This window comes from Anopheles darlingi, chromosome 3, assembly GCF_943734745.1.
Source record: "Anopheles darlingi chromosome 3, idAnoDarlMG_H_01, whole genome shotgun sequence".
Taxonomy (NCBI): Eukaryota; Metazoa; Arthropoda; class Insecta; order Diptera; family Culicidae; genus Anopheles; species Anopheles darlingi.
In genome coordinates this window covers 39,160,939-39,170,938 of record NC_064875.1, presented here as the reverse complement: position 1 = coordinate 39,170,938, position 10,000 = coordinate 39,160,939, and the positions used below count along the sequence as shown (strand labels likewise).

The window sequence follows — 10,000 nt, the reverse complement described above, 5'->3', positions numbered from 1 at the left end:
GGGCAGGGCATGGCGTGGCGTGGCATGGCAAAGTTCCCGGAGCCACACCCCATTTTTCTTCGCTTTCCTCGTGCGAGGAGGGTTGGCTTTCCCTTTTTCATATATTAGCATTAGCACGCCGCGACAGCAATCCCTGAACGGGACCCTTTTTTGCGGGACAATCGAGGGACGTTCCGTTCCGTGCCGGGGCGCCAAGGCAAGGGGTGGGATTGTGAATGATGAAAAAGACTATAAAACCAACAGCCCATCGTTCGAATCGAGATGGAAGAGACGCTCGTTCGGTTCGTTGTTGTGTTGTTTGGGTTTTTGGGGGTGCTTTTAATAGAAAATGTCTTAAAAAAGAGGAAAATTTGCATATCTACCACCCTCGACGACCTCATCAAGCGTCTCGTTACGCAAAACGTCTTTCCGTCGAGGCGATGTTAATGTCGCAGTAACGTAAAGGATCCGGAGATGTTGTAAAAGATTCCGCAGCTAATCCCGCCGTAAGCATAACGGCCTGGCAGATGCTGATATCGAGAGAGACAGAGAGAAAGAGAGATAAAGACAGGGAGGTGCGTCTTAGCGCGGCATCAAGAGAATAAATGACGAGACCCACAGTGTAGGTGTGGGTAAGGAGGAGTGCAAAGAGTCGTAATAACACGGAGTTTGATGAAGGTAGAAGATCTCATAAAAAGTTCTTTCGAAGGGAGGATTATGTTCAGTAAAGGATTCATCTTTTAAGATATTCTTCCAATCTTCCGAAGCCGTTTGATGAATGGTGGATATTTGATGAGATAAGCTGGTTTAAGGTCTTATGACGTCATAGAACTTTGTAGGATAGTCGGTTCCAAGCAACTCTCAGCGGTTTGGTTATACCAACCCAAGGAGTCCTTTTTCTTGACGAAATACAAAAGAAGCGTTGGCACAAACGTCCAGTTTCCCACGAGCACTTCTGCAATCGAATCATGTTATAGGTTGACCGAAATCGGTAAAACCGGATATCCCTTTTTGGGAGAAATTCCAGGACAGTAAGCCATCCTGGTCTCTGATGTCGTCGTCGTTGACGGCCTGCTTTGCGCCCACTTCTGTCGATTCCGCCAAGATCGAGTCAAGAAACAGGATTTTCACGGATAGAAATCCCTGACGACCCTGTCTAGTGTGGGAAAGTGTTACCCAGAAACGAGTGTGTGTCCCCCGACAACCCCTTTTCACGTCTTGGCCACTAATACCGAGCTGTCGTCGTCACGGCCCGGTCGTTTCCGGTTTTTCTTTCCAAACCCTCCCCCCAGGTACAAGTGAACAGTCCGGCTCAGGCGGAGCTGCTCCGTGGCGATATTATTACCAAAATTGACCAGTACGATGCGCGCGACCTCACGCACAACGACGCACAGAACCTGTTCCGCAATGCCGGCAACCAGATGAGGGTAACGGTGCGCCGCGACGATGCGGTAGCCCTGCACCAGAGCGCCCATCCGGTCAACGGGAATCCGGTTCAAGCGCTGCCGACGACGTCTTCGCCGGCCCCGGGCAACTATGCCAAGCCGTACCAACCGCAGCAGCCATCGCAGTTGGCTCAGCCGTCGCTACCATCGAAGGCGCAACCACACCAAAACTTCCCACCACCGGATCCGGTCCAGCTGTTGCCAACGTAAGTGTTTTGCAAATCGCCAAATCCTAGTCCTAGTCCTTGCCCTGGTTTGCTTATGCGTTTCCTTTGTTTTCCCTCGGTCAGGATCAGTTCGCCGTTGCCCCACGGTCCGCAGGCCTATGCTGCGGCACTGGAGCATCCACTCGAGACGTTGCCACATACCGTTTTCCCCGGTGTCGACGCATCGGGAGCGTATCATCTGCCCAAGCAACCGTACCCACCACCGGCACCGATCGGTTTGAACGATGCTAGCGAAGCGATTGCCAATCAGGTGAGCCTCGACCTCGCCAGCCTGTGGCCTGGCAACAGTAGAGGGCAATCATCCCGCTCGTCACGATCCTTAACCTCACTCTTCTTGGCACACGCCGCCTACTGCGCCCCAACAAACCGCTAGCGCTCTTATAAGGTTTTCTTGGAAACCCGTTTTTAATACCAAGCATGCCCGCAACGCTCTAACCCAAAACGCTCGTGCATCCATTTCATGTGTGCTACTGTGGATTTGTTAAAACATTAAAATTATATACAACGTTGCAGAACAATACGCACAACACACCCGCACTTTCGGGACACTCGGGAAAGCAGACATTCATCCATCATGTAACGTTGGCATCGTCGCTCCTTGGAAGGAGATCTGTCCAAAGAAGGATTAACAAGATATATAGGAGTTGTCTGCTCGCAACTTCTCCGCAACAACGACGGGCTCGGAACATTCTTCGCGAACATGCGCGGTTTTGCGCGTACATTCGAGGCTCACTTTCCGCCTGACTGCGCGGACCTCCACACGACCGCACCCTCCCGACCGTTCGTTAAAATGTTTCCACGAAAACTGCGCCATTCCAACCCGGCATCGTCGTCTTCGTCGTTGGCGTCGTCGTCGGTTGCGGGGATTCTTGTGAAATGGAAAAACTTTCTGCTCGTGGCTGTACCCAAGACAACGCCCATACACACAACAGCACAACGCTCTTACCATGCTCCTCGCTTCCCCCGTGTCGTGTCGTGTCGTTGGAGTCTTTCGGGGGAAAATTTTAAATTACTTCATCCCCTGCGACCTGCGTCACTCCCCGCCACGTGAAGTGAAGCCCACGAACCTGTGCGCGATGCGGTGCCGGAAAATTAATACCATAAGTAATGGCGCACAAGTTCGGTGGTTCGGTGGCGTAGGGATCGAGAGGCACCACCACCACCATTTTGGGGGGAAACACGATGGAATGGAAAATCTCCATTTTCGCGTACCGCTCGCGAATGGGAAGCCATATTCCTCGAAGGATGGTTGCTGCTTTCATGAATAAATTAAATTTTCTTCTCTCCGGAGCTTCCACTACGACGTCCATTAGCATCGCTGGCCTCTGCAGAAGATGCTTATGGGGACCGTAGCGCGAGCGAGCGAACGCGGCACACGTTCTGTCTTTGTGGTCGGGAAAGTGACAATCTGGCTGAAGATGAGTTAGCCGCTGAATACAAGGGGCGAAAGGGTTCTTCTGACGGTCCTCTCGAGGGAGAAGTTGAAAAACTCGTCGCAACTTTTCGTCCTTTACCCTTCGAGGCGTTCCGCCACGCTTCAAAGATCCAAGGCCCAAGGAAGCAGCCTCCTCAAGATGCGAGATGTTCGCGAGGGTTCCTTCCTTCCGCACATCTCGTGTGTGTGTGTCGCGTACGTGCGCATATCACACAGCTGCCAGTGTCTGGTGGCTCGTGCCTCTCCTCTGCGAACCTTTCCCTTCATCTTCGTGCCGCGTGTCACTAATGATTGTCAACCTGTGTGGCATTAACGGCGAAGAAGCCCCTTCTTGCGCGTGTGCCAGACACGCGAAGAGACGCAATTCCTAAGGGGTGCCACAGAGAAGAGCCTCGAGCCACTCTAGCAGCATCCCTCTCCATTGTTGTTACCGTCTCCTTGAGATTTGAAGGCATGTGAGGGCCTTTTTTGAGAGAGAAATTCAAAATGGCGTCTTGCAAAGGAACGCGTAGGTTGCTTTCGGTTAAGCTTTGACTTTGACGTTTCTAATCAATGTTCGTGGCAGTAGATTTTGAGATCGCGCACATGTTACAACAAACCGAAACGATAAAGAGCTGCAGAGCTAGCTCATAAATATCGCAGCAAGCTATTGCTCTTAACCCAAACCCACAACCCACCTAATCCTTCGCTAACTATACTCCATTAATCGAAATCTTACGACATCACAAGTGGCTTCTCCCCCCACCGAGACTCCGTATACCGCGTCGCGCGTCGGGAAACTAATTATTTTCGTATACATTATTGCTTCGAGGTTTCTGCGAGAGCTGAAATAATTACCGCACGTCATCTTCCAGCTTCTTCTCCTCGGAATGGAAAGTGAATTCTCGCTCGCAGACTGGAGCTGGAGAAGAAGACGCCAAATAGCCCATTTCGGCGGAACGTAAATTGCGCGCAGTATAGTCACGTACACTTGCGTAAAGTCCGGAAGTAGTGCCTTTGACCTCACGCTACGCGTCGGCTTCGGCGGTTGCAACATAATAAATCCCATTCTCCATTCGATACACAACGCGTACGCGCTGCACTGTATAGCACGCGAACTAAGATGGAAGTCCCGGCAAATCCACTTTGTGGTGGCGCTTCAGGGAATCTTGAAAATTTATTCAATTTATCAAGCGCTGGTACCACCACCACGACGACGATGGTACACGATTTGGAACGCATCAAACCAGCGAAACTTTTCGCTGTTTTGAAGAAGTATTTTCTGGAAAGCAATGCATCCAGACTCAATTTCTACTAATCTATCGCTTCGAAGGGAGTGGAATGCACGTTCCTATATAGATGGCGCATAAACTATATGGAATCGGTGGCAGGGTTGAGAGTGTTGAGGGCAGGCATTTTCGAGGTAGTTCAATGGAATGATCCACCACTGTGCGATCACCACAGTGAGGGTCAGGTTCAGGAATGTCGCGTAGTCAATCAAATATTTTATTAACTGCGTGAGCCGCAATGGTTTGGTCACTAAAATTTTGACATCAGAGGAGACGGTCTGTTATGGTGGGTTTTTTGTAAAGTATTTGAAAGTTAAATTTAAGTAATCGCACTATGGATTTGTTCTAATATTTCTAAATTACTCATTTTTGGACGAATTCCGCGGAGACGAACGAACCAATCGAAATGTTAGCATCAATAACATCTTCCCTAAAAGCAATTCGATTCGATAGTCCAGAACCATTCACATTAAGGCATCCAACAACTTCGTCAGTCATACTTTCTTAGTCCTTTAACAATAACTTATGCTATCGTTGAACATTTCTTTGAGTCAAGGTAACTTCATCAACTCACACAGCTAACGTTTTGGATTTGTTTAAACATTAAATGCCTTTTCTTCGCGTTAAATTGCATTCCAATGCTCTGTTATATTTTGCTACTTTTAGTTTCGATCATTAGTTTAGCCAATTACTACATTTTGGACACTGTTTGAACTAATCTGCGAGATGCTGAATGCCCCCCTGAATACAAGGAACCTTATTCTCGTTGCATTTCAGTTGCAAAGATGGAAATTTGTATCATTAATTACAATTTGGAGACTTCTCAGCACTAGATAGTATCGCCGCATAGTGATGGGCAGGAATGTCGAAAGGCAAATAATATGTTTGCAAGAGCCATGGCCCACAAGGATTCATCTTTCTATTTTCTTATCTTCCTAATTATGATATAAAACATTGCATATGAAGAGTTGTTGCATTCCATAAAATGGAATTCAAGATAGCTAGCATTCATTCAATAATTGAAATATCCCTAAAGGTATAATCTAAAAAGACCTAAAGGTTTGAATGCCTAGAAGTAGCAGAAGAATAACCATTGATTAATTCATTTCATAATAGTTCATGCTCGAATATACACTTCAACGCGTTTCACGTTCTGTTAGATTTAAACTTTTCTTGCTATCCGAATCAGCTTATATGATAGAAATGGTGAAATTCCAATTCGACTATCCATCGATGAGGATTTCGCTTCACAACTGTGAACACACTTTTAATTATTTAATACCGACAAACAATTATATGGATTGTTGATTGATCGAATTCGGAAAGACGCTACAAAAAGTGTATTGGCTTGAATATGGAAATTGGGAAATATTATATGGAATCATTATAATTTGGAGTTGATAGTAACCATTAAACTTATAATGCAACTCAAAATCACAGATTGTAACTTCCAAAAATTCCATTTACCAATTTTGCGAAGCCACTTGAGCAATGGGTGGGCCTGTATGAGAATTTTCTTCCAATTGTTAACATGTAACACGTTGTACAGCCCTGCATATACATTGTATTGAATGCTACTCATGTTTACTCAACTGTTGAGCGGAATTCCTAAACATGATCTCATTTTCCAACTCGATGGAATGTGCGCTGGGCCCAAGGTTATCCATAATTGTTTTAAAACAACAGGAAATACACGTCATTATCCTTCAGCAGTTTGAGGATCTATCAAGAAACTCCAAGCATTAAACATGAGTTGTTTTACTTCAATCACACATCAAGGCCAAAAGCAATTTATTGTTAGATAAAAAAACACTGCTTTCGATTTGATAAACAACACGCGGCAATCTTGAGACAAATTTTAGTCAACAAAACAGTCTCCTGTGGCTCCCATGAAGTTCCTCACAGCATTCCACTTGCGCATCAAAACATCCCGAAGATTACCTCCGAGCTCTCTTGCTCTGCACTACAGCGTCATTTCGAACCACAGACCACCATGCGACCTTGATTTTCCTTATCGACTCACGGTCATCGAGTTTGTCGAGGCGCCAATTCAGGTGAGGAGGTGAGGTTGGGCAGATGTGTTGCACTCTGTACGCATGACGTCGGTCAAGCGTCGCCAAGGGCACGCCTGGGCCCTTCTCACACACCAATTCCCACCGGATACACCCAGAGTTTGGCGCCCGAAGGGAGCAAAATTCAAGATCGTGCCGTACCGAACAGGACAAGCAATCACCACCATCATCGTCGGGGTCGGTGCCAAACATCAGACAGTGCCACCCAAAAATAGCCATTCCCATAGCAAAGTGAAGCGAAAGTGAAGTCCCAGTCCGGTCTGTTCCCTCTTGGCTGTGATGACGATGACGATGGCGATGATGATGATGATGGTGATGCTGAGGGTCAGCGAGCGAATTCATTCGCATCCAAACTTCAAGTTCAACATCGATTCTCTCGCCATTAGTTCTCAAACACGGATAGTCCAACGCGCCGTCGTCAGGTGACCTGTGGTGAACATCCAAATATCCGACCTCTGGTACCCGACTGACCCCCGGGTACTACTATGACCCAACTGGCCAAACAGGTAGACGACAGCAACACCTCGCAGACGACACATTTGGGGCAAACAAATGACTGTCTTGGCGTCTATCATCCCTTTCCGCGCAGAGAACGTCCCTTGCCTTCGTCCGCAACGTTCCCGTTGCGGGCTATGGTGGCGCGAAGAAGGTGGTCACAAGTGGCCGCGGTGGTATAATTTTAGTTACCAACCAACCGCGCTTCTCACCCAAAACCCTAACTCCGCAATATGCTTCTATGCCCTCCACACCGGCTGCTGGCCACCATACTACCAACACATGGTGGTCTACTACTAAAAATAATTTCTCGACCATTCAGCGACGACGACGGCGACGGTGACGGCGAGTATGAATGAGGTCACGCGGCGCAAAAGTTCTCGTTCTCCTCACCCCCACACACCTCTTCTCGATGGCAAACGATGGTTCACCTCCGGTGTCATCGGTTATGAATGTCAGATTTTTTTTTCTTTCCCTGTTTTTTTGTTTGCATCTTTTTTGCACTAGCAGGACACACACACACACGCACCCACACTCGGGGTCATACGGCAGTGGAGGAGGAGCGAATAAAATCCTTCGGTACGCGCGACTAATTAAAACCATTTTTATGAACAACACTTGTACCTCGCGGGGTCCGACCCTGTGTGAACCAGAAGATGATGAATTCGGTTTTTTGGGGGGGGGGGGAGGCAGGTTGGATAGGTGGTGGCCACCAACCAGGGCCATCATCGTCCAACCTACGGCTGGCATTGAAGTTCGTTCTTTCGTTTTGTACTTTTGGAACCAACCGTTTCCAGAAGATGATGTATGGAGCTCGTTTCGGTGTACGGCGGTGACACCATTTCAAACGTCCTCCAATGACCGCAGGACACAAGAGCCGTGTGCTAGCGACGTCCGATGGCAGGTTGTTGCTTGGTTTGACAGCAACAATTTGTACGAACACTGATAAGCGCTACAGCTGTAGAAGAAGCTTTGGAAGTATTTTTAGTGTAAAAAACCGTCTCGAATTAATTTTGATTGCATTATTCTAAATTTGCTTACCGATAAAATATTGCAAAGCACTACAATCTACGCTCTAGAAGCGCGAATATACTTTTTGCATACATTTGATAATAGTAATCGTATCTAAAAGCCGTAATTTTGTTGGAATCTTCTTCGAGCTACCTCAGTCCTAATGTTACGCTATCGTTTCTAGCACATATGGAAACTCTTCCTGTTACTAAACACCGTACATTCCATTCCCAAACATCCTCCAATCATGCTCCGATTGAAGTCTCTCAACCCCTACAGACCCTAGCAACGGCACGGTCTACTTAGCACACTCCAGATCGATCGTCAAATGTTTGTTTCTAACTTCCTCTGGAAGCGTGCAGCAGCAGCAGCAGCGTAGTTGATGCTCGGCCAACATAACCGAGATCGAAATCGAGATCGAAATCGAGATCAACAAACCACAAATTTGCCGCCCCGTCGCCCGGCCCCGGCCCAGGGGGATTAGGTTTAGCATAGAGTGTAGTGTGCTGCCATGCTACCACATCCGTTCGTTCTTTCTTCTGCCGGAAAGGGCAGCACCACAACCACCAACACCGTCCATCCGTCTGGCCGAGAGCCGAGGAACCTGCGTAAACAAAGCGAAGCGATCGAACCGCGCATTACCCACGCGTTCCAACGGAACCATTTTCGCGCGCTCCCGATTTCACGTTCGTTCGTCTCTGGTTCGTACCGAGGTCGATCGGTATATAGTATGGTCCGTCGTCGTCGTCACTTTCTCTCTTTCGTGTGCGATGCCCTTACTAAACCGCGAATCCTTGGAAGCTGCCGTCCTCCCTCACCACCACCAACACCATAGTAGCTTGAAGATCTTTTGGAAGTCGGACCGATCGGTCGATTGGTCGGTCGGTTGGTCAGTCAGTTGAGCGCGAGCATCTCGTACATCGACACCAGTCCGATCGTGGTCCCGTGGAAAACCGATCATTCACAGAACGCTTAGTATAACGCTTTAAGTGCTTAGTGACTGCTGCTAAGAGTACCCGGCTAGTGGGTTCGGTGGCACGTTGTCCAATTTGTGATCTTTGCTTTCCAGCTTTGCTCTTGAGTTAGGTTTTTTTTTCGGTGCTGCGTTGCCGGATCAAGTGCGTGCGTACTAGTGTGTGTGTGTGTGTACTACGGTTTTTGGTCTGCGAGCGAAAATGGCCGCCACGTATCAGTACCGCGGTTCGCCTGCGTTCATTCATTTTGCGCATCAAAATGAAAACTACGACGAAGCACAAATATCCTACCAAGTAAGAGAACCATCACCCGGACCCGAATCCATTGTGGCAATCGTTCACTGATGGTGTTTTTGAGGCTGAGGCTGAGGACGATAGGGCCAAGTGAACATTCGTGCGCTTTGCTGTCCATTAGTGGGGCTGTGAAATAAAGGAACACGATTCAGTTCAGGACGTTACCACCAGCCCTGATGATGATGACGCAACAACGTATCACAAGATCGTTACGATTGATCAGAATCATAAATAATACACTCACCACGACGCCACACCGGGATGGATCGAGAACCGTTTTTCGTTTCAAGTGTTTTCTTCGTAAAACATAAAAAGGGAAATACTAATCTTTACCATAATGTGCGGTAATCGCAGAAGTGAATCAATCAGAGGGCAACAGCACCACCAAGTGGTGGTTAGCCCTGAATCATCGTCGATCGTACAATCGTACAATCGTTTACTCGCGAAGCCGCCGCCCTTGGCCAGAAGGCAATAATTTTCCACATTCTTCAACTTCTTTTCGGGTGGCGCCGAATTCCTGTTTTTTTTTGCATTTCGACCATTTTGGCCATACACTACTCCTATGTGAGGTTGGAAAGCAGGTGATAAATCATCCTGCTGCGAGAGTCTGGGCGCGAAAAGAACGGTGGGAACGGTGGATGCAGTCGGTTGTTTGATGCCAAAGAGAGCAGTTACCATCCCTCCCCTTCCCATAGCAGATGAAAATCCGACTAAACATTGCTCGACAAACATGTCCGAGATGATGGTTGCTGCTGCTGCTGCTGCTGCTGCCGCTGTACGAAAGCGCGCTAAAATGTTGG

The 10,000-nt window shown here is 47.9% G+C and overlaps 1 protein-coding gene across 6 annotated transcripts in view; it reads left to right on the top strand.

Annotated features, from left to right (window-relative positions):
- Window positions 1–10,000, top strand: part of LOC125957181 (PDZ and LIM domain protein 3) — a 28,003-nt gene that overhangs the window by 10,674 nt on the left and 7,329 nt on the right. For all 6 annotated transcript variants that reach the window (XM_049689683.1, XM_049689684.1, XM_049689687.1 and 3 more), the window contains exons 2-3: window positions 1,272–1,630; window positions 1,715–1,901. In XM_049689683.1, coding sequence (XP_049545640.1) covers window positions 1,272–1,630; window positions 1,715–1,901 — 546 coding nt within the window. The remainder of the gene's footprint in view (window positions 1–1,271; window positions 1,631–1,714; window positions 1,902–10,000) is intronic.